The following is a 25,109-nucleotide window of genomic DNA, read 5'->3' as shown; positions in this document are numbered from 1 at the left end:
CTGGTTGTTTTTTTAAAAAACAGATGGCTTTAAAAGAGATGATCAAATCTATTCTTTAAAAGTCATTTTTAAAGTCAGGCATGTGATTCTGCTGTGTGTGTGTGTGTGTGTGTGTGTGTGTGTGTGTGTGTATTTCTGTATATACCTTAACTCCTTATTTTTCAGATTTAATCAGAGAATGGGATACTTCACACTGTTAGATTTTCCAAGTAACTCTCCTTAATCCTTTATGTACTACACTTTAACCTTTTTCATTTTCAGTTTCTAACCACATTGGATAGAAATCCTTTCAAAAAGTGTTCTGCATGTCTTAGCCTTCTTATCAAGATTCTTCTAAGTATAATTCATTTACATGACCTGGAGTAGTCATAGTGCATGAGAGTCTTGTACTATATTATAATTTGGTGACAGCATCTGACCTGATTCAGTGGTATAATTATTAATAGCACTGTTTTAGGGTATCATATATTTCTTTGCTGCATTTTTGTCTTTCAGTCACTGATAACATTTAACTGGTTAGTTCTTAACTATTGTCAATATGTCCAATTACATGGACTTCGGAGGGAAGCAACCTAGTTGGAAAACCACACTTGAAACTGTGTGTGAAGACTTGAATAGATAACATAGTTTCCTCCTTGAAAAAAAAAAAAAGAATAATACTGGCCTCAAGGCATTGTTGGAAGTCTTAAATGGAAAAATGCCTATAAACCCCTTATCAGAAAGTCTGCTAATATTAGGTGTACTGTTTGTATATATATATATATATATATATATATATATATATATATATATATATATATATATGTATGTATGTATTTCCTTGATAGACTTATAATTGTATAATATATTCCATGAGATGCTAGAAGTTTCCTTTAAAGATACTTCGAAAATGTCAGTTTTCACTCCAGTCCCAAAGAAGTAAAAGTGAAGTCGCTCAGTCATGTCCGACTCTTTGCAACCCCATGGACTGTAGCCTACCAGGCTCCTCTGTCCATGGGATTCTCCAGGCAAGAATACTGGAGTGGGTTGCCATTTCCTTGAGGCAAAGAATGTTCAAACTACTGCACAATTGCACTCATCTCACATGCTATCAAAGTAATGTCCAAAGGTCTCCAAGCTAGGCTTCAAGAGTATGTGAACTGAGAACTTTCAGATGTCCAACCTGGATTTAGAAAAGGCAGAGGAACCAGAAATCAAATTGCCAACATCTGTTGGGTCATAGAAAAAAGCAAGAGAGTTCCAGAAAAATGTCTACTTCTGCTTTATTGACTATGCCAAAGCCTTTGACTGTATGGATCACAACAAACTGTGGAAAATTCTGAAAGAGATGGGAATACCAGACCACCTTACCTGCCTCCTGAGAAATCTGTATGCAGGTCGAGAAGCAACAGTTGGAAGTGAACAACAGTTAGAACATGGAACAAAGACTGGTTCCAATTTGGGAAAGCAGTATGTCAAGGCTGTATATTGTCATCCTGCTTATTTAACTTACATGCAGAATACATCATGCGAAATGCCAGGCTGGATGAAGCACAAGCTGGAATCAAGATTGCCAAGACAAATATCAATAACCTCAAATATCCAGATGACACCACCCTTAGGACAGAAAGTGAAGAGGAACTAAAGAGTCTCTTGATGAAAGTGAACGAGGACAGTGAGAAAGCTGGCTTAAAACCCAACATTCAAAAAATGAAGATCATGGCTTCCAGTCTCATCACTTAATAGCAATAGATGGAGAAACAGTGGAACAGTGACAGACTTTATTTTCTTGGGCTCCAAAATCACTGCAGATGGTGACTGTAGCCATGAAATTAAAAGACGCTTGCTCCTTGGAAGAAAAGCTATGACCAACCTAGACAGCGTATTAAAAAGTAGAGAAATTACTTTGCCAACAAAGGTCTGTTAGTCAAAGCTATGGATTTTCTAGTAGTCATGTACGGATGTGAGAGTTGGACTATAAAGAAAGCTGAGCACCAAAGAATTAATGCTTTTGAACTGTGGTGTTGGAGAAGACTCTTGAGATTCCCTTGCACTGCAAAGAGATCAAAAGCAGTCAATCATAAAGGAAATCAGTCCTGAATATTCATTGGAAGGACTGATACTGAAGCTGAAGCTCCAATACTTTGGCCACCTGATACAAAGAGCTGACTCATTGGAAAAGACCCTGATGCTGGGAAAGATTGGAGGCAAGAGGAGAAAGGGAGGACAGAGGATGATGGTTGGATGGCATCACTGACTCAATGAACATGAATTAGACCAAGGTCCGAGAATTGGTAATGGACTGGGAAGCCTGGTGTGCTGCAGTCCATGAGGTCGCAAAGAGTCAGACATGATTGAATGACTGAACTAAACTTAACTGAACTGAACTTGAAACACAGAGTTCATGTTAATACATTTTTGCTTCAGCTCTCTTCAATCAGCTGCTTTTCTAATTGCATTTTCTAGTTTATGGAGGTTGGAGAAAACAGCTTTATGTTCATGAGGAGTACATCTAAATTAAGAAGTAGAGCTACCATGTGACCCTGCAACTACACTCCTGGTTATATATCCAGAGAAAAACATCGTTGAAAGGATATATGCACCCATGTTCATTGCAGCACTGTTTAAAATAGCCAACCCATTGTAGCAACCTAAATGTCCACTGACAGAAGAATGGATAAAGAAGATGTGGGGTGTGTATGTGTGTGTGTGTGTATATATATATATATATAATGGCATTTGCACCAACATGGATGGACCTAGAGATCCTCATACTGAGTGAAGTAATCCAGAGACAGAAAGATGAATATCATATGAAACCATGTTTGTGTGGAATCTACAAAATGATATGAATGAACTTACTAAACAGAAAGAGACTCACAGACTGAGAGAATGAACTTACACTTGCTGGAGGGAAGAATGGGGAGAAGGGATAGATAGGGAGTTTGGGATGGACATGTACACACTGCTATATTTAAATGAATAACCAACAAAGAGAATGAATGGACAGTTACTGGAGGGAAGAATGGGGAGAAGGGATAGATAGGGAGTTTGGGGTGGACATGTACTTCCTGCTGTTTTTAAAATGGATAGCCAACAAGGACCTACTCTACAGCACGTGAAACTTTGCTCAATGTTATGTGGCAGCCTGGAGAGAGAGGAGTTTGGGGGAGAATGAATGCGTGTGTGTGTGTGTGTGTGTGTGTGTGTGTGTGGCTGAGTCCCTTTGCTGTTCACCTGAAATTGTCACATTGTTTGTTAATAGGCTGTGCCCCAGAACAAAAATAAACTGTTTAAAAATAAATAAATAAGAGTCAATTGGCAGGGGCTTCCCCGGTGGTCCAGTGATTAAGAATCTGCCTTGCATACAGGGAACAAGCATTAGATCCCTGGAGGGGGAACTAAGAGCCCACATGCCACACTCCATGGAGCAGCTGAGCCTGCTCACCACAAGTGAAGATCCCACGTGCCACAACTAAGACCCAAATACAGGCAAATAAATTAAAAATAAAGAATCAGTGGGTGATAGATGGACATGCTACAAAATCACCCTTGAAGCGTTCACTTTAGTGGAGTCATTTCATATACCCCTAGGGGTTTTAAAGTTTATTCTGGATCCTCAGGCATGTTTCAGACGTCTGGCAGCTAAAACAAGCATTGCTGGAAGGCGTACGGTCTTAGCACTCAGAAGGCACAACTCCATAGCTAGCCTGGTGTCGCCTTGGCGTATAAGTCCGTAAGAGTTGTGATGTAATTAGCAGTTTAGGTGATGACAGAATGTCCCTTCTGAGTCGCTGAGCGTGCCCCCAGGACACAGCTGCCCCGTGCTACAGCGCGTTGTGGACGCGGAGCACAAAGGAGTGAGCCCCGCCCTGTCCCCACCATCCCTCTCCCTTCAGCACACACTCTAGTCAACGAGATTCCAAAATGCTGCAGCCCACATTCAGTCTGGGTTTGTCATGCGTCCTCTTCTGTTCCCTACATGTGGCAGTCTGAAGCAATTACATAATGAGATGTATTATCAGGGTGTAACTGTCAAAAATGAAGAGACTAAGTTATGAATAAATATTATCCATGTATTGGCTGTGCTGCTGCTGTGTTCTCAAATCTATACTGCACTCCTGACTTTCAGATTTTATGTTCATACCCCCGGTTACCTGTATAGCAATAATGCAGCACCAGCAATGCTCAGGAAAAGGTATACAAAGTCAAAGGCAGGTTAAAGTAGCGTTTCTTACCATTTTTGTGCTATAGTCCTCTTTGCCATTCTGGTAATATCTACTGATTTTTCCTCGTGGTAATGTTTTAAAATTCATAAAAAAGTATGTAGGCTTACAAAGGAAATCCATTATATTGAAATGTTAAGATTTCAATTCAGTAATATATGTGCTTCTTTTCTAAATTTTTATTTGAGAATAGTTGATAAACAGTGGTGTGTGGATCAGACAGTAGAGAATCTGCCTGCAATGCAGGAGACCGGGATTTGATCCCTGGGTGGGGAAGATCCCCTGGAGAAAGTGAAAGTGTTAGTCAGTCAGTTATGTCAGACTCTGCAACACTGTGGACTGTAGCCCGCCAGGCTCCTCTGTCCATGGATTCTCTAGGCAAGAATACTGGAGTGGGTTGCCATGCCCTCCTCCAGGGGATCTTCCTGACTCAGGAATTAAACCCATATCTCCTGTCTCCTGCATTCAGGCAGTTTCTTTACCCACTGAACCATCAGGGAAGCCTTCCAACATTCTTGTCTGGGAAATCCCATGGATAGAGGAGCCTGGCAGGCTATAGCCCATGGGGTCACAAAAAGTCTGACATAATCAGTTATACGTATATATATATATATGTGTGTGTGTGTGTGTGTGTGTGCATGTGTGTGTATGTATATCCACTCTTTTTTAGATTCTTTTCCCATATTAATAAATTACTTTTAGAAATCTAGCAGAGGCTTAATAATTATTAAGATGTCAAAAATTATAAAAATAGAATTTTTAAATAGAATTCTTAAATATAAAATATAAATAGAATTTTTAAATATTGCAACAACTATAATGTGATATGGAAATATGTGTGATATCTATCAGTGACAAAGTCAGAGATATTTCTACTACAACTGTGGTTTCTTGCCTAAATTTATAATTGAAAGAAGTTCTTAATTTTAATTAATGTTGGTGAAAAAGTCATATTTTTCTGCATTCAGAATCACTGCCCCGGTGTTAAGAATCTTGTTCTACTATACCCAGTTTTTGTTTTTCATGACATCTGTTCCCTCTGAACACCTCTTCTAGACTTTCTGTTTTAAAAATGAAAATACTAAATTTGGCAGATTTCCTTGCTTCTGTTATACCCATGGAGGCATTTGGAAAGATATGTTAACTCTTTGAGAAATGTACTGGTTTTCCTCTTCAAAAGTAACGTTAAATTGGTAAAAAGCACCATCTTCCTTGGAATAGACAGACTTCCTAGAATCAGGAGGTCAGGATTTCTCAGTACTCAGCTGCAGACTCACACAGGTCGACCTCTCACGCGTGTCTTCAGGCCTGGGTGCAACTTTCGCCTTCCTACCTGTGACACACACGAAAGCTAACCAGATGCGATGACTGAGCATGATGTTGAACGTTAAGCTGCTCTACTTTCTTTTGTAACAGGGTTATTTAGAAGCTCTGGTCTTTCACTAGCAACAGCAAACTGATTATAGGAAACCTCACAGTATATGAGTATGGTGAGGCTCCATGGGAAGCTCTTTTTATGAACCAGCACACACACTTAAGGAATGAGTGTTCAGACATTATGTCTTCCAGGCAACTGTCATGCCATTAGGATTTATAGAGGCAATACTGAAGTGAAATCCAGGCTTCCCAGGTGGCTCAGTGGGTAAGGAACCTGCCTGCAGAGCATGAGATGCAGGGAACACGGGTTCAGTCCCTGGGTCAGGAAGATCCCCTGGAGGAGGGCATGGCAACCCACTCCAGTATTCTTGCCTGCAGAATCATTCCCATGGACAGAGGAGCCTGCTGGGCTAGAGTTCAGGGGGTCGCAAAGAGTCCAACATGACTGAAGCGACTTAGCAGGCAGCATGCACTAAAGTTGAAAACCTCAGTGGCCAGAAATAGTTAATACTTCACTCAAGCAGTCAAGCAGAGCTTGGCACTTTCTTTCTAAAGGTCTGAATAATAAACACTGTAGGCTTTCTGGGTAACATGGTTTCTTCTGCAGCCCCTCTCTTCTGCCATTATAATGTGAAAGCAGACATATACAAAACCTAAACTAAGGAGTGTCTGCTTCCAATAAAAACTAATTAATGAATGCAGAAAGTTGAATTTAATGTATTTTCAGGTGTCACAATGTATCAATTTTTTCCCATTTGTAAACATGTAAAAACCACTCTTGCAAGCCATACATAAACAGACAGTGGGCTTGATTCAGTTCATGGGCTAAAAGCAATAGCCACATAGCAGACCAATTAAGGAGGTGAATGTGGTTGGTTATGCCATCTCAAGGGGACCTGTGCTTAAAATAAATTTTAGCTAGAATGTGAAGTGAGGAAGTTTTTGATGTTTCTAGATGATACCATAGGTAGAAACAGAATTCAAAATTATGTAGAAATTATCTTTGTCTGAAATCAGTGAGGACCCTGCCCCCAAAGACAGTATGTAAGAGGAGGCAGTTGTACACAGATCTTACAGGCTTTTGTATATAAAATTTTTGAAGTGTTATGGGAGCAAATTTGTGCAGCACAAATTAGAATTTCTTTTTCTTTTTTCTGAATGCTTAATTAGAAGGAATATGGTGTTTATTTTGCACTAGTAAGTATACCACTATTTCTATACAGTTTCTTTGTGTTAGCAAGAACATGAAAGGTTGAATGCCTACGTCTTCTAAATCTATAAGCAAAGTCTTCATTACCAGTGATTAATGGTAGAATTGATTTTTGGAGCATTTTTGCAGGGAGAAAAACAAAGACAAATTAAAAGAAAGAAAAAAATCAGAAGGAGGGTGGTAGACAGTAGCAATATGGTGTAAATGTAGACAGTCCCTGTGATTCATGGGAAAGTTAGGGCTCACAGATTAACTCTGTCGTGAGAAAGTATTTCATTTCTTGCAGAACAGTTTCCATCAACCAGATCATTACAGGAATCAGTGTAAAATTTCACCTATTTAAGAACCAAGCAGTGGAAAATACATAATACTGAACAGGAACTTCATTTTTGTGGTGGTTGTTGTTGTTGTTTTATAAATATCACCAGACACACACCTGGGGTTTTAGTGCTTGCCACAGTGCAGTTTTCTGGTTGACATATATCTAAGAAATGAGTATATTAACACCCAGGCTATAGAGCCAAGCACATTTTAGTGCCGGCTACAGCTGAAAGAATATGTTTCCATTCCTTGTCCATCTGTTCTTGGCAACATAAATTTAAACTAGAACACAGAATAAGTTTGATGAGAAATCAGTCTAAATATGGTTTAGAACAGCAAGGTGAATGTTCTAAGATACTATGACTTGTTAGCATTTGATTCAGCAGCTGGATAGTTGTGTCCATATGTGAAGAAATCTCCTGCTGCAGCTAGAGCTTAAAGTTTAAAAAACAATGGCTTTAAAAAGTCAGTTCAATTCAAAAAACATACAGTGGATTGGTCACACTTTGGGTTTTCAGAGCTTAGATAAAATGTGCCAAAGATCATGGGCCTAACAAATTTTGAGGTTTCAAAGTGCTATTTACCACACACATGAACAACACTGAAAATGTATCATTCATCTCTCTGAACTTTGTGCTAAAATAGATTCACTAGTGGGAAATGAGGACTTTCTGAACAAAATGGAGTACATACAACACACATATGCTGGTTTTGCTTCAAGTCCACCCTCAGCTGTGACTAGTTGTTGCATGGTTAACTTGTATAATCATACCTTACCTTATACCACTCTATGCCACCCCTCCAGCTCTTTTTACTACTGAAAACAATATTAAACAATTTATTTGCATTTGAAAACACTTGGGATTACATGGAAATATCAGGATAGAAAAGGACCATATATGCGCACCTAAAATTTTGCCTTCAAAGCAAGGGTTCAGGCATTCTGAGCCAGGTAAGTGAGTGGAGGGGCTGTGTGCCACAGTTGCACTCTGTAGGGTTTTACTGATAAGGCTACATCCTCTGCTACTCTGGAGAGTGAACGTTTTCAGGTTGGGAGGGGACCTTGCAGCTCACACAGATACCACTGTCAGCCCCTCAATAAGAAATACTTCTATAAGTTTTATAAAGCTCCGTCTGAGCAAGGCTATGGTTTCTCCAGTGGTCATGTATGGATGTGAGAGTTGGACTGTGAGGAAAGCTGAACGCCGAAGAATTGATGCTTTTGAACTGTGGCGTTGGAGAAGACTCTTGAGAGTCCCTTGGACTGCAAGGAGATCCAACCAGTCCATCCTAAAGGAGATCAGTCCTGGGTGTTCATTGGAAGGACTGATGCTGAAGCTGAAACTCCAACACTTTGGCCACCTGATGCAAAGGGCTGACTCATTGGAAAAGACCCTGATGCTGGGAGGGATTGGGGGCAGGAGGAGAAGGGGACGACAGAGGATGAGATGGCTGGATGGCATCACCAACTCTATGGGCATGATTTTGAGTAAACTTTGGGAGCTGGTGATGGACAGGGAGGCCTGGCGTGCTGCGATTCTTAGGGTCGCAAAGAGTCGGACACGACTGAGCGACTGAACTGAACTGAACTGAACTCTTTGGTATGGCTGATTTACCAAATATAACATTGTGATTACACCTCAGATTTTGACTCTGTCTCTTCCTCTTTATGTTAATATAAATAAATTGAGTTAACTTCTCTGATTTTCAGCTTCTCTGTCTGTAAATTCTAATAATCATATTTGTCTTAAATTGGTTTTGCCAGGGGAGCAATGAGGTGATATAGAGCAAGTGATTAGTCAGTGACAGGTACTTTGGAAACACTCACAAGCAATACCTAATACCATTAGCCTTTTTTTTTAAACTGTCCTCTGGTTAAAAAAAAAAAAAGAAAAAACACTGTATTAATACTGTGATAATTATCTAACCTACTCTAGCATTTGGTAGCATATTCTTTATCATCAGGAAAACATTTCTTTTTTCAAGTTCAAGAAAAACTCTGTACAAGTTGACCTATGACTGTGGCGTAAAGAACCTGCCTGTCAATCTGGGAGACATATAAGAGATGTGGGTTCAATCCCTAAGTTGGAAATATCCCTTGAAGGAGGACATGGCAACTCACTCCAGTGTTCTTGCCTGGAGAATCCCATGGACAGAGGAGCTTGGCGGGCTACACAGTCCGTAGGGTTGCAAAGAGTTGGACACAACTAAAGCAACTTAGCCCACACGTGGACAAGTCACTCAGTGATTTAACGCCTCAAGTCTTCTTATCTTTAAAGTAAGAAACTTTAATTCCATGATCTCTAAGATCTTTTGTTTGAGTAATTCAGCAAAATCATGTTTGACAGCTTGTCCTCATACTTTATTTATAGTACAACAAACGTTGAGTTTGTTGATGTTAGAGCTACTGGTATATTTTTTGGCATTATTTGACTCAGAATCCTTTCTCCCCATTTTGTTTTAGAATAAGCTGACAGCACATCTTTCCCCACAGCACCTCAGGGTTTACTTAGAGTTTCAGAAGTAAGACACACCATCTTTGTGTTACTTTTAGTATAGTGTCCGAGACAGTGAAGCTTTCTTTCTCGAGAAGCTTTTATTTTTCATTTCCATAATGTCTAATGGCACGGCATTGTACACGTATGCATATGCACTGTAATTTACAAGGCTTCTGTTTCCTTTCAGATCTGAGTGATCAGCTGCTGGAGGTGGTTGGCTTGGAAGGAGCCATGGAGATGGGGCAAATATACACAGGACTGAAAAGTGCTGGGCGGCGGCTGGCTCAGTGCTCCTCTGTTGTCATCAGGTAGCCCTTTCTCTCTAATTCAGAAAGGAGGTTAGCATGTGAAAAGTGAAGTGAAAGTATTAGTCACTCAGTCATGTCTCACTCTTTGTGACCCCGTGGTCTGTAGCCCGCCAGGCTTCTCTGTGCATGGGATTCTCCAGGCAAGAATATACAGTGGGTGGCCATTCCCTTCTCCAGGGGATCTTCCTGACCCAGGGATTCGATCCCCAGTCTCCTGCATTGCAGGCGGATTCTTTACTGTCGAGCCACCAGAGATGGCATAACTACAAATTATTTAATCTTATACAAGATTTTGATAATGATTTTGTTTCATCTGTACATTGTTATCAATGATTAATACTGATACATTTCAAAATAATGGAAATTGACAGAATGTATAAAGATTTGATTCACTGTTACTTACCATGTTCACTGGAATTTGATAATCTTTTGTTGAGACCATGGATACAATTCTAACATACAAATTCTACCTCCTCTAGTCTGGTACACACATGGTTCAATTTACAGAAGCATTGAAGTATCTACTAGGCAAACTACCCAGTGAAAACACTGTTAAGCCATCATTAACATACATCCTTTCATGAAGTCCATCATTGCTTCTATAAGTAATTATTATGAAGTAAAATTTTATATGTATATTACATTTAAATATTTTGAAAACCCTTTTTCAAACTTATGCCTGTAGAACAAAAGTTTAATATTACCCTAACATGAAACTACAGATTATAGCACAGATATAACTAATGTTATATTAACATATATGAAAGAGTTAATACTGGAAAGTGTGAGATATCAAACACTTTCTTCCACGCTTGCAACGTGGGATTGCATGAAAACAAGGAGGCTCGTTTTACCGCTATTCTTCTTCAGTCACACAGTCGTGTCTGACTCTTTGCCGCCCCATGGACTGCAGCACTCCAGGCTTCCCTGTCCTTCACTATCTCGCTGAGTTTGTTCAAACTCATATCCATTGAGTTGATGATGCCATTCAACCATCTCATCCTCTGAGGCCCCTTCTCCTTTTGCCTCCTATCTTTCCGAGAATTAGGGTCTTTTCCAGTGAGTGGCTCTTCACATCTGGTGGCCAAACTGTTGGAGCTTCACCTTTTACATCAGTCCTTCCAGTGAATATTCAGGGCTGATTTCATTTTGAATTGACTGGCTTGATCTCCTTGCAGTCCATGGGACTCTCAAGAGTCTTCTCCAATACCATATTTCAAAAGCAACAATTCTTCAGTGCTCAACCTTCTTTATGGTCCAACTCTCTTCCGTGCATGACCACTTGAAAAAGCAAACCTTTGACTATACAGACCTTTGCTGGCAGAGTGATATCTCTGCTTTTCAATATGCTGTTTAGGTTTGTCATAGCTTTTCTTCCAAGGAGCAAGCATCTTAATTTCATGGCTGCAGTCATTGCCTGCAGTAATGTTGGAGCCCAAGAAAATAAAGTCGGTCACTGTTTCCATTGTTTCCCCATCTATTTGCTATGAAATAATGGGACTGGATGCCATGATCTTTGTTATTTGAATGTTGAGTTTTAAGCCAGCTTTTTCACTGTCCTCTTTAACCCTCATCAAGGAGTCCTTTAGTTCCTCTTCGCTTTCTGCCATTAGGGTGCTGTCATCTACATATCTGAGATTATTGATGTTTCTTCTGGCAATCTTGATTCCAGCTTGTGCTTCATCCAGCCTAGTATTTCACATGATATACTCTGCATAGAAGTTGAATAAGCAGGGTGACAATATACAAACTTGACATACTCCTTTCCCAGTTTGGAACCAGTCTATTGTTCCATGTCCAGTTCTAATTGTTGCTTCTTGACCTGCATATAGGTTTCTCAGGAGGCAGGTCAGGTGGTCTGGTATTCCCAACTCTTTAAGAATTTTCCACAGTTTGTTGTGATCCACACAGTCAAAGGCTTTAGTGTAGTCAATGAAGCAGATGTTTTTCTGGAATTCTCTTACTTTTTCTATGATCAACAGATGTTGGCAATTTGATCTCTGGTTCCTCTGCCTTTTCTAAGTCCAGCTTGTTTATCTGGCAGTTCTCAGTTCATATACTGCTGAAGCCTAGCTTGAAGGATTTTGAGTATTACCTTGCTAACATGAAATGAGTGTAATTGCTGTAGTTTAAACATTCTTTAGCATTGCCCTTCTTTCAGATTGAAATGAAAACTGACTTTTTCCAGTCCTGTGGTCACTGCTGAGTTTTCTAAAGTTGCTGACATACTGAGTGAAGCACTTTCACAGCATCATCTTTTAGGATTTGAAATAGCTCAGCTGGAATTCCATCACCTCCACTAGCTTTGTTTGTAGTAATGCTTCCTAAGGCCCACTTGATGTTACACTCTAGGATATCAGGCTCTCGGTGAGTAACTACATCATTGTGATTATCTGAGTCATTAAGACCTTTCTTATATAGTTCTTTTGTGTATTCATACCACCTCTTCTTAATGTCTTCTTATTCTATTAGGGCCATACTGTTTCTGTCCTTTATTATGCCCATCTTTGCATGAAATGTTCCCTTGGTATCTCTAATTTTCTTGAAGAGATCTCTAGTCTTCTATTGTTTTCCTCTATTTCTTTTCATTGTTCACTTAAGGCTTTTTCACCTCTCCTTGCTATTCTTTGGAACTATGCATTCAGAGGGATATATCTTTCCCTTTCTCCTTTGCCTTTCGCTTCTCTTCTTTTCTAAGCTATTGGTAAAACCTTCTCAGACAACTGCTTTGCCTTCTTGCATTTTTTCCCCCTTTGGGATGATTTTGGTCACCGACTCCTATACAGCAGTACAAACTTTCAACCATAGTTCTTCAGGCACTGTATCAGATCCAATCCCTTGAATATATTTGTTACTTCCAGTATATAATCATAAAGGATTTTCTTTAGGTCATACCTGAAGGGCCTAGTGGTTTTCCCTAAACCCTGAATTTTGCAATAAGGAGTTCATGATCTGAGCCATAGTCAGTGCCCAGCCTCGTTTTTGCTGACTGTATGGAGCTTCTCCATCTTCAACTGGAAAGAATATAATCAGTCTGATTTCGGTATGGACCATGTGGTGATATACATGTGTAGAGTCATCTCTTGTGTTGTTGAAAGGGTTAGCTCTTGGCAAAGCTCTGTTAGGCCTTGCCCTACTTCATTTTGTACTCCAAGGACAAACTTGCCTGTTACTCTAGGTATCTCTTGACTTCTCCTTTTGCATTCCAGTTACCTATGATGAAAAGGATATCTTTTTTTGGTGTTAGTTCTAGAAGGTCTTATAGGTCTTCTTAGAACCACTCAGCTTCATCTTCTTCAGCATTAGTGTTTGGGGCATAGACTTGGATTAGTATAATGTTGAATGGTTTGCCTTGGAAACAAACCAAGTAATTCCGATTGTGTCATTAACTATACACCTAACATTTGTCTTTTATCATCCAAAATTTTTTGTTTATATCATCACATTTACCAGGAAGCACTTAACATTCCTGTAACTAAGATACAGAGTATTCATTGATAGTCATGGTTTGTGCTCAGTCATGTCCAGCTCTTTGCGATCCCATAGATTGTAGCCCACCAGGCTCCTCTGTCCATGTGATTCTCCATGCAAGAATACTGGAGTGGGCCACCACCTTCTCCTCCAGGGAAATCTTCCCGGCCCAGGGATCGAACCTGCATCTCCTGAATTGGCAGGCAGATTCTTCACCATTGAGCCACCTGGGGAGCCCAAGTCAAGAGCTGAAGTTCCTTTTATAAAGGATAACTTGAAAACAGAGCCCAGCTTTTACCATATTTGCATTCCCTGGTCTTACCATTTTATATGGGGCATATAGTCTGCTGAATAAAGTATTTCTGTGCTAGACTTGAGTTGTTGTTGTTTTTTTTTCTCCAGGACTAGCAAGTCTCTGCCGATGCAGATTGATGGTGAACCATGGATGCAGACCCCATGCACTGTGAGTACAGAGTAATTAAAATGCTATGTCATTTTCACATTTGCTTCCCAGATATTATATCCTGCAATAGCAAACTAATCATATACTCTTGTAAGTAAATAACCACAATACCTAAGCTTTGGACCTATCACCAAGTGCCTTTTTTGTTTTGTTTTTTATATGCAAGAGCCATTGCATTCAGGTTTTAGGCAAAATATGCCTTTGGCAATGATTTAACAGTTGAATGCTTATGTTAGCCAAAGTGTAATCTTTAGATACCATTGTTATCTGTATAGAACCACAGTTATAAACTGTGGAACTAAACAAATTTGTTAAGGTTTCTCTTAACCTTGCTTGTAATTATTTCCAAACACCTTATAAGAAAAGTATTTATGGAACCTTCAGACATGATTCTTCCTAAATGTATTACTCATCTCCTCTTTGCCTCCTATTGGAATTTGAGGGCTTCCTTATCTATAGAAAAACTCCTTTATAGTTGTTCTCTCCATATGACATATTATTTAATTCAGACATTTAGACCTCACTAAATTTCATTTTTATAGTGAATATTTTATTACATTTCAATAATATGTTAGGCACTAATCTTGGCACTAAAAATAGAAACCTGACCACATAATAAAACATTGGAGTAATAAGAACATGAAATAGAATGTATTCAATAATATAATTGTCCTCAAGGAACTTACATTCTGGTAATAGGAGATTAAATAAATTAATAAATCAATAAATAGAGACAAACATGCATAATGTAACTTTGGATTACAAGAGTTATGAAATATGATGAAGAGGAACTAAAGGTGGAGTGTGAAGAAGACTGCTTTCAGTAAGTGTGTCTGGGAGGCCTTTTCAAAGAAGGACCCAAAAGCTCAGCATGTTAGACAGTAAGAGGGATGGTGTGACCAAAGCTTTAGATGTAGGGTGAGAGTGTAAAAGGCAAAGTAGAAAAGATGGGCAGGAGATAGACAGAGTAGGAAAAAATGATGGTGAACAATTATCATCTGATTCCGAGCACAGTAGGAAGCTGTTGAAGGCTTTAAGCATCATCTGATTTACATTTTTAAAGTTCACATTAACTGCTATGTAGAGAATGGATTGTATTGAGTAACAAGTGGGACATAGGGTTCGACAAAGGGCTCTATGCTTGGACAGCAGTAGTGACTAGGAAGTGGGTGGATTTGAGGTGCTGGTGTTTCATGGTTATAGGTGAGTGTTGTGTTGGGTGTTTTTTTAGAGAAATAATTGACATACAACCTTATATTCAGTTCAGTTCAGTTCAGTTCAGTTGCTCAGTCATGTCCGACTCTGCGACCCCATGAATCGCAGCACGCCAGGCCTCCCTGTCCATCACCAACTCCTGGAGTTTAACCAAACTCACGCGCATTGAGGCAGTGATGCCATCCAGCCATCTCATCCTCTGTCGTCCCCTTCTCCTCCTGCCCCCACTCCCTCCCAGCATCAGGGTCTTTTCCAATGAGTACTTATTAAATATTCACACAAACTCTAAATAATGAGTATCACCATTTTTCAGAGGGAGAAAACTTCGTCATTAGAAGGTCACATAATTTCCTCAAGGTCAGATATGTAGCACATATGGAACTCTAACCCAGGACACTTTGATCATTCATTAATCACTAGTTTTTGGCTACCAATTCCAGAAGCACAACTTAGCATATAATATGGGAGTTTGGGGTTTTACCTTTCCATTGCTTTTGACTCTAAAGCATTTGGCTCAGTCTTTGGTATAACACATAAATATGACTTTTTGTTTATTCCTGGCATATTTCTTTTAGGTAATTGGCCCCGAATGTGTGAAATCTACTAATTCCGTAATAATAATGTAAGACAAATTTATTTTGAGGATGTCAATTTCTTATGCCTTCTCGTATCTCTGTGCTTGATTCCAAATATCTTTTTAAAAATCTCCTGTTCGTCCTTTTACCAGCACGTGTGTATTTACACCTTGTTTCTTATTCTTCACTCTCCCAATGACACTTCGGAGCTCACCTTTGCACTCACATGAGTAGTAAAGGCCTGGTTACTGTCGTTGCCGGTGGTGGTGGTGATGTACTGGCTGTAGAGATCAGGATGATGGCGGTCATGGTGGTGGTCATGGTGGAGCTCCTGGTGATGGTGGCTTTGACGGTGCTGGTGCTGGTGGTGATGGCGGCCGACGGTGGTCCAGATGACCCGGCAGAGGTGCCGCCAGCGTTGGAGGCGCTCTTAGCCACAGTGGTCGTGGTGACTGTGGTCCTCATGCAGGGTGGCAGGGGCAGTGGGGGTAGCAGCATTCTTGTTTTAATGAAATGTCCCTGCTCTTCAGTCTGGGTCACAAACGAGTAAATGAAAGACCGTGAAACCAAGCAGCTTCCGTCAGCACCCTGCTTGTTTTGGACTCTTCTCAGACAGAAGCGAGATTTAGTTCCTCTGCCATGTTTTAAATCAAGAAAGATTAATGGCAACAATAATATCTAGCATTTATTAAGCTTGTAGTTTGTGCCACTTGACCTGTATTGACACATTGAATTCTCACAGAAAGCGTATAATAAGCTTCATTTTATGGGTAAAAGAGCTGAGGCAAAGGTTAGTTTGCCTGATTCCACACACAGTAAGTGGCAGAACAGAAGCTAAAATGCAGTTAGCCTGGCTCTACTGTCCGTCCCCTTCATGGCTGCTCCCCACCCTGGCTCTCCACCTAAGAAGGCCCCAGGCCATCCCTGTGGCCTGCCACGCTAGAGCTAGAGCATGACCTTTGCTATTAATAAATCCCTTCTGCCTCTCCCCAGCCAACAGGTGAAGTCTGTTATCTATTAAAGTCTAATTAATATTCTATAATACTTGTAGTACATTTCACGCAAGCTTTCCTAATGACTCTGTGTTACCCTTTCTCTCAAAGAATAACGAGATATTCATTTCAGCTATTAATTATCAAGATCTAAACAATGGTTAAATTAGTAACAAGTTTTACATAATATCTACTTTAGTTTTCTCTCTGTGTAAATCTCTCTTATTCATTTAAGACATTTATTGCAGTCTACACAGTGGGCCAAGAACTGTACTAGACTATGGCTCATTATTGTTATTTCACATTCTGGCATACCCTCTTTTTCCTAGAACCACATGGAAATCTGAACTTTAAATTTCATTTTAACTATAGAGAATATTTAGTATTCATAGCACCGGTATGGTTGAACTAAAGAGTGTTCTTTGCTTCACTTGAATAACACATTGTTCCTCTTACAGAACATAAAAACGAGAGAATGTTCAAATTCTTTGCTGAATTTAAATATCCATAAGCCGATATTCAATTTATGAAGGGATTGCTCTAGATGTAATTTTAGAGCATAGCAGTTTTGCTTTTCTTCAAGTGAAATATTTAAAATAGAAAAGCAAGTGACAAATAGGTCTTGATTCTTAAATCAATGAACACTTTTAAAAACCAGAGTAATACAAATTCTGGAGATGGATGTGGTGATGGTTGCCCAATAGCATAAATGTACTTACTGCAGTTGAACTGTATATTTTAAAATGACTACATTGGTAAACTCTACATTACATGTATTGTACCACAATTTTTTAAAAAAGCAATTGAAAAAAAAATAGGGTGATATTCACTTACAGATTTTACCAGTTCTAAGTTCAACTATTGGGTCGGAGCAAAAAAAAGCAAGAGTTCAAAGCTATCTCTTCAAATGCATGCTTTGCAATTATTTTCGTGATTATCAACTTATTAGAAAGTAGTCAGCAGAAACTTGTTAGTTATGCCTGTGTTCACAGTTTTGTAAGAGTCAATGAGTTAACAGAGAATAGATTTTAACCATTTAACAATTGTTGTTGTTCAGTTGCCAAATCGTGTCAGACTCCTTGCGACCCCATGGACTGCAACATGTCAGGCTTCCCTGCTCCTCACCACCTCCCGGAGTTTGCCCAGGTTCATGTCTGTTGAATCGGTGATGCCATTCCACCATCTCATCTCCTGTTGCATAAGCGTAACAAACTAAAGACACAGTTGATTCTAGAAGACATTATGTTGCAGCAGTTCATGAAGAGCCTTTCTTCAGGGTGGAGTCTAGAACTTAACTATGCTTCCCTTCCTATCTTCTTCCTCCCTAGTCCTTCCCCCTGAGGACTTGGAATATTCTGACTTTGTTGTCAATATGTTCTCATTGTAGGAAGGAAAAAAAAGAATAGTTTCGATAGGAGAGAAGGGAGAGTAGTAATGTATGAGAGGTCATGCACTAGGTCAGATTTCGTATTGGATCTGCACACCCAGCCCTCCCACCCCAATTCATTACAAGTGATGGGTGCCTAATTTGTTTCATTAAGTGAGGAACAACCCTTCGAAGCCTTGAATTCAGTGTAACCAAAATGGGCTCATCATGTACCTTCTTCCATCTCCTCCCCACCCACCAATAATGACTTCTTCTTAAGCTCCTGAATCCCTGTCCTTCCTTTTACCTTATTGAGCTAGGGGAGCTCAGTCTTTGTTTCCTAAGCTAGAAATATGAGAGTCATCCTGTACTTCTCTTCACACCCTAAAATTCAGTATCTGTGCACACTTGATCAAGTGTCATATTTCTGGGTCTTTTCTTTTAATCCCTACCACCACTGTCCTAGATTTGGCCCATTTCATTTCTCTCTCTCTCTCATCAGGTACCTCTTCAGTCTTTCCCCCTCTCCATTTTTTTTTTTTTTCTATTTAAATTCATCCTTAACTTTTCTACCAAAATGATCACTGTAAAATACTAATCTCACCATGGCACTCTTCTAACTAAAACATTTAATTACTTTCTATCTGATAAAGTATAATTTGAATCAAGCTTCCTGTTTCATTGCAATCATCAGTCACTTCTTTTTGATATTTTCGTGTACTTTGCTTGTGCCCAAATAAACCTTTCTTCGTCTTCAGTTGAGTTACACAACCCGTCTTTTGAGACTCGTTTCATGCTTCCACTCCCCCCTTTTTGAGTATCACCCCTCCCTTTACTCCATCTCATCTCTGATCCCTACTAGTCTAAAAACTCAGCCCCAGTGCTTTATGACTTTATCAAAGAACTATCTATGTTAAACTGAAATCATTGGGTTTTTGGTAGCTTCTTGGTAGGCATAAGCTTACTGAGGTCAGACACTATGATTTTGGTCACCTCTCTACCTCCAGAGAATAACACTGTGCCTCACACATCATTAGCTGCCAACACCATGTGTATTTTGAATTTGTGTTTCTTAACTAATTCTTGGAGAAGTATAACAATTTTAAAAGATGCTTTCTACTAAATCTTTCACTGAACATAATATAGATTGGCTAGCAATTCATTCTCATATTTTTCATATATACATATATGTAAAAGTTATATTAAGTTATCTTTATTCATTGCATTCTCAAAGCAAAGAATTTTGAATGTACCGGGAAGAAATACTTTCTTAACCTTAGAAGATTTAATCTCTCTGTTTCCTGATATAGGACAATTAAATTTCTTGGGCCACTTCCTTCTGTATTATCAGTTATGTATTCATTTTACACATTGTATAGGCTGCATTCTGTTAATATGTTGAAATATTAATAGTCTTATGTGAATTATTACTTGTGTTACTTTTATGAAAAGTAATGCCAAAGAGGTTGTAATGCAATATCACTCTGGGTGCTTTGTGTATGATTAATTCAGAAAGGATGCCTGAAACTTTCTTCCATGTGGTAGAGGATGGGAAGGAAGTCAGGAACACATCATAAACTAAATGGTGAGATGACCACAGGTGAAGTGTCCATGGACCAGCTCCCTCCTTCAGTCCCCATTCCCACTGTGTGGGCCATTCTGTAAGATGCTGTTTTCTGACTTGCATGCCACTTTCCTTCCCTTGCTCTAGCATCTAGTGGATTCAGACAATGGCTAGTTGCCTAGCCTTTGCCTGCCCCCTCTCTTAGAAAAGCTGGATCTTTTTCCTACAGCCCTAAACACTGAAGTTACTTGGAGTTTGTCTTCATTTTGACACTTGTTTTTATAAAGAGAATATATTCAGAACAGTTTTAAAATGCAAACTCTTTAAAAGAGAAACAGTTTTGGGGCCTATTAAATTTTATTTATGTGCTCATTGTAATTATTTAAAATAATCATAATTTTTAAGGGTTATTTATGGCAGTTCTATTAACTGCCATATGACCCAGCAATACCACTCTTGGGCATACACACTGAGGAAACCAGATCTGAAAGAGACATGTGCACCCCAATGTTCATCGCAACACTATTTATAATAGCCAGGACATGGAAGCAACCTAGATGCCCATCAGCAGATGAATGGATAAGGAAGCTGTGGTACATATACACCATGGAATATTACTCAGCCATTAAAAAGAATTCATTTGAATCAGTTCTAATGAGATGGATGAAACTGGAGCCCATTATACAGAGTGAAGTAAGCCAGAAAGATAAAGATCATTACAGCATACTAACACATATATATGGAATTTAGAAAGGTGGTAATGATAACCCTATATGCAAAACAGAAAAAGAGACACAGATGTACAGAACAGACTTTTGGACTCTGTGGGAGAAGGCGAGGGTGGGATGTTTCGAGAGAACAGCATGTATATTATCTATGGTGAAACAGATCACCAGCCCAGGTGGGATGCATGAGACAGGTGCTCGGGCCAGGTGCACTGGGAGGACCCAGGGGAATCGGGTGGGGGGGGAGGTGGGAGGGAGGATCGGGATGGGGAATAAGTGTAAATCCATGGCTGATTCATGTCAGTGTATGACAAAACCCACTGCAATGTTGCAAAGTAATTAGCCTCCAACTAATAAAAATAATTGAAAAAAAAAAAAAGAAGAAAAAAAAATAATAAAGGGTTATTTAATCTGAAACCATTTGCTGAAATACAAATTAATCTCAGGACATTAAGACAGAAAGCAAAAATTTTATAAATGTAAGATTTTCCAGTTCCAGGAATTTAGTGATATGTAGATGAAGGCTAATTGAATTTCAAAATATTTAGATGTCATTAAGATGTTTGGAAGAAACTGTAGTAATAATGTTTACCATTATTTAGCATCATTTACCAGTTTCTGTTCTGTGTATTCATATTTTTATTTGAGCCTCAAAACAACCCTAAGAAGTCAATAAAGTTATTGTAACTCCTATGTGTGCGCTGTTGCTCAGTCATGTCCAACTCTTTGCAGCCCCGTGGACTGTAGCCCACCAAGCTTCTCTGCCCATGGAATCTTCCAGGCAAGAATACTGAAATCGGTTGCCATTTCCTGCTCCAGGGGATCTTCTTGACCCAGGGATCAAACACATGTCTCCTGCACCTCTTGTATTGGCAGGAGGATTCTTTACCGCTACACCACCTGGGAAACAATACCATGTCATAAATTGAAAAATTAAAACCCTGAAACAGATGAGCCAGCCGCTTTGTTCAAGGCCACACACTTAGAGGCCGTCAGTGGACTCTGACGCCTTTCCCCTGAATTAGGAGGTTTTGCTGCCTCCCTCAGTTGCTTGTATTAGTAATCAGTTACAGCTTATCACTTATAACAGAATTCAGTTCTTTTTCACCTTGTTTACATTTTTCCTCTTTATTTAATGCATTATTTTTTAATTAATTAATTTATTTATTTTATTTTACAACATTGTAATGGTTTCACCATACATTGACTTAAATCCGCCATGGGTGTACATGTGTTCCCCATCCTGAAACCCCTCCTACCTCCCTCCCCATCCCGTCCCTCTGGGTCATCCCAGTGTACCAGCTCCGAGGATCCTGTATCATGCATCAAACCTGGACTGGCGATTCGTTTCACATATGATAATTTACATGTTTCAATGCTATTCTGTCAGATCATCCCACCCTCGCCTTCTCCCACAGAGTCCAAAAGTCTGTTCTTTACATCTGTGTCTCTTTTGCTGTCTCACATATAGGATCATCGTTACCATCTTTCTAAATTCCATTTATATGCGTTAGTATACTGTATTGGTGTTTTTCTTTCTGGTGTACTTCACTCTTTATAATAGGCTCCAGTTTCATCCACCTCATTAGAACTGATTGAAATTTATTCTTTTTAATGGCTGAGTAATATTCCATTGTGTATATGTACCACAGCTTCCTTATCCATTCATCTGCTGATGGGCATCTAGGTTGCTTCCATGTCCTGGCTATTATAAACAGTGCTGCGATGAACATTGGGGTGCACGTGTCTCTTTCAGTTCTGGATTCCTTGGTGTGTATGCCCAGCAGTGGTATTGCTGGGTCATATGGCAGTTCTATTTCCAGTTTTTTAAGGAATCTCCACACTGTTCTCCACAGTGGCTGTACTAGTTTGCATTCCCACCAACAGTGTAAGAGGGTTCCCTTTTCTCCACACCCTCTCCAGCATTTATTGCTTGTAGACTTTTGGATAGCAGCCATTCTGACTGGCGTGAAATGGTACCTCATTGTGGTTTTAATTTGCATTTCTCTGATAATGAGTGATGTTGAGCATCTTTTCATGTGTTTGTTAGCCATCTGTATGTCTACTTTGGAGAAATGTCTGTTTAGTTCTTTGGCCCATTTTTTGATTGGGTCTTTTATTTTTCTGGAGTTGAGCTGCAGGAGTTGCTTGTATATTTTTGAGATTAATTCTTTGTCCGTTGCTTCATTTGCTATTATTTTCTCCCAATCTGAGGGCTGTCTTTTCACCTTACTTATAGTTTCCTTTGTTGTGCAGAAGCTTTTAAGTTCTATTAGGTCCCATTTGTTTATTTTTGCTTTTATTTCCAATATTCTGGGAGGTGGGGCATAGAGGATCCTGCTGTGATTCATGTCGGAGAGTGTTTTGCCTATGTTCTCCTCTAGGAGTTTTATAGTTTCTGGTCTTACATTTAGATCTTTAATCCATTTTGAGTTTATTTTTGTGTATGGTGTTAGAGAGTGTTCTAGTTTCATTCTTTTACAGGTGGTTGACCAGTTTTCCCAGCACCACTTGGTAAAGAGATTGTCTTTTCTCCATTGTATATTCTTGCCTCCTTTGTCAAAGATAAAGTGTCCATAGGTGCATGAATTTATCTCTGGGCTTTCTATTCTATTCCATTGGTCTATATTTCTGTCTTTGTGCCAGTACCACACTGTCTTGATGACTGTGGATTTGTAGTAGAGACTGAAGTCAGGCAGGTTGATTCCTCCAGTTCCATTCTGCTTTCTCAAGACTGCTTTGACTATTTGAGGTTTTTTGTATTTCCATACAAATTATGAAATTATTTGTTCTGGTTTATGTTATTCTTTGCCCCCCAGTATAGCCAAAGCCATCCATCTGATTACCAGAATTACCACTGAGCAGCATGATTATGATCATCCAACTTCCTGATCTCAAAGTTCATTGCCTCTTCATTTCGCACGGCGTAGAGTTCAGTGTCCTTGTCACGCCATTAAATCACCCTCCTGAGGCTCCTGTCTGCCAACCATACTTCGCCGGGACCTCTCTCCAAACGCTTTCTGCTCATACTGCTTAATTATGTACCTAAAATCTCCATCCCTTATTTTGTGGTTTAGAAATAGACACATTCTTCTTGCCTTCAAGCATGCTCACGGGGAATCTGTAGTTTCTTCTAGCAGTTCTCTGGGACTCATTTAATCTTTCCTGTGGTTTATTATTTTGCCTGAATTAATTATCCTATGCTGTTGGGATATGTGTATTTTTACATGTTACTTTAAAATCTTTCTGGAAGGCACTCGAATATAAATGCACATATACCAAAAATAAAATAAGATCTCTTCCTTCAATGGCAAGCTTAGCATCAATTTCCTCACGAAACCCTTTTAACTCCCTATCTATCTGAAGTAAATTGTCTGATTCTTTGCAGTCCTGTGACTCTCTATTGGTATTTTCTCAATACCATCTCAATCACAGCTTTGTATTTCAGCAATGCACATATTTGTCCAGCTCTTCTGACTTAATTATAAGCATTTTATGATTTCACCCTTACTTCCTCTTCATACCTCACATTCATAATATGGTTTCTGATGCAAAGTCCATATTTGAATTATTGCTCTGCAATATGTAATGCATCATTTTTCCAAGGCTGCTTTCAAGAATTTTTTTTCTTTGTCTTGACTCTTCAGTGTTTTGATTTTGATGAGTCTGGTTATGGATTTCTTTGAATTTATTCTTATTTTGGTTTCTCTGAACTTCATGAATCTGTAGGTTTATGTCTTTGGCCATGTTGGGAAGTTTTCAATCATTATTTGTTCAAATATTGATTTAAGCCCACTGTCTTTCTCCTTTCCTTCTAAACCCTGATGACATGTTTTAGATATTTATATAGTATCTCAATATGAGTCTTAGTTAATTTTTTCCTTCCTCTTTGTTCTTTCTTTTCTTCACACTAGATAATATCTATTCACCTATATTCAAACTCACTGGCTTTTTCCTCTCTTATCTTCATGCTGTTCTTGAGCCCATGCAGTTAACTTTTATTTTGGTCATTGATTTTTTTTTTTTCTGTTGTAAAATTCAGTTCTTTATGTTAGGCTTCATAAGGTCAAATCTATGCATATATTGCTCAGGGGAAAACTCAGGGGATCATATACTACTTTAAGAGATAGTCTCTTTGAGACCCTCTCCACTCCAGGATCTCCCTAATGGTTGTTGACTCCCAGGGCTCCTCTGATTATAAATAGAAGGCTTTCGTTTCTCTGCATTGCCATGTACTTCTTCATATAGCTTCTGCCTCCAGGGCCCTGTGGTAAGGGGATAAAGAGAGAAACCATCAGTAGGTATTTGCCCATGATTTGGGGACCATAGTTTCATGGGCCAGAGAGAGCTTGACGGGAGCTGTAGGCACCTGCCTCTGCTATGGAATTCCCAGGTGACTGGGGTAGGAGAGATTGGGGTGGCGAGGGGAGGGGTGAAATGAAGCAAGATGCCTCTCTCACCCTCTCTGACCTCTCCCTACAGGTCATCATTTCCTACCCCTTGAACCAGAAACACAGGGATTTTCGATGGAGCTCTCCATCTGTACTTGTTGTAGAGTTCCAGGTGTTAAGCCACCTGTAACTCCAGACTGGGAACTATGAGAGGGGAGGAAAAAACAGGACGATATCACTGGTTCAGGGACACTCCCTGCCCTGGTTTCCTTCCCCAGTCCACCTGCTGTCACTCGCCTCTCAGCAGTCCATACTTGGCTGGGCCATGCGTTCTGCATACGGTTTGTAGTTGCCTTCACTGGGAGAGGCACGGAATGTGCTTGCTTCTTTTTGACTAGAAGGGAAAACACCACACCTCTCCTTCGATT

General features: G+C 39.5%; 1 protein-coding gene across 4 annotated transcripts in view; it reads left to right on the top strand.

Annotated features, from left to right (window-relative positions):
• The window catches only part of DGKB (diacylglycerol kinase beta), an 809,350-nt gene that overhangs the window by 759,175 nt on the left and 25,066 nt on the right, over window positions 1–25,109 (top strand). For all 4 annotated transcript variants that reach the window (XM_043872850.1, XM_043872849.1, XM_043872848.1 and 1 more), the window contains 2 exons: window positions 9,799–9,919; window positions 13,793–13,853. In XM_043872850.1, coding sequence (XP_043728785.1) covers window positions 9,799–9,919; window positions 13,793–13,853 — 182 coding nt within the window. The remainder of the gene's footprint in view (window positions 1–9,798; window positions 9,920–13,792; window positions 13,854–25,109) is intronic.

The sequence above is a fragment of the Cervus elaphus genome, chromosome 18, assembly GCF_910594005.1.
Source record: "Cervus elaphus chromosome 18, mCerEla1.1, whole genome shotgun sequence".
Classification (NCBI taxonomy): domain Eukaryota; kingdom Metazoa; phylum Chordata; class Mammalia; order Artiodactyla; family Cervidae; genus Cervus; species Cervus elaphus.
Note: the sequence above shows the minus strand (reverse complement) of the source record. Positions and strands in the feature narration are given on the sequence as shown.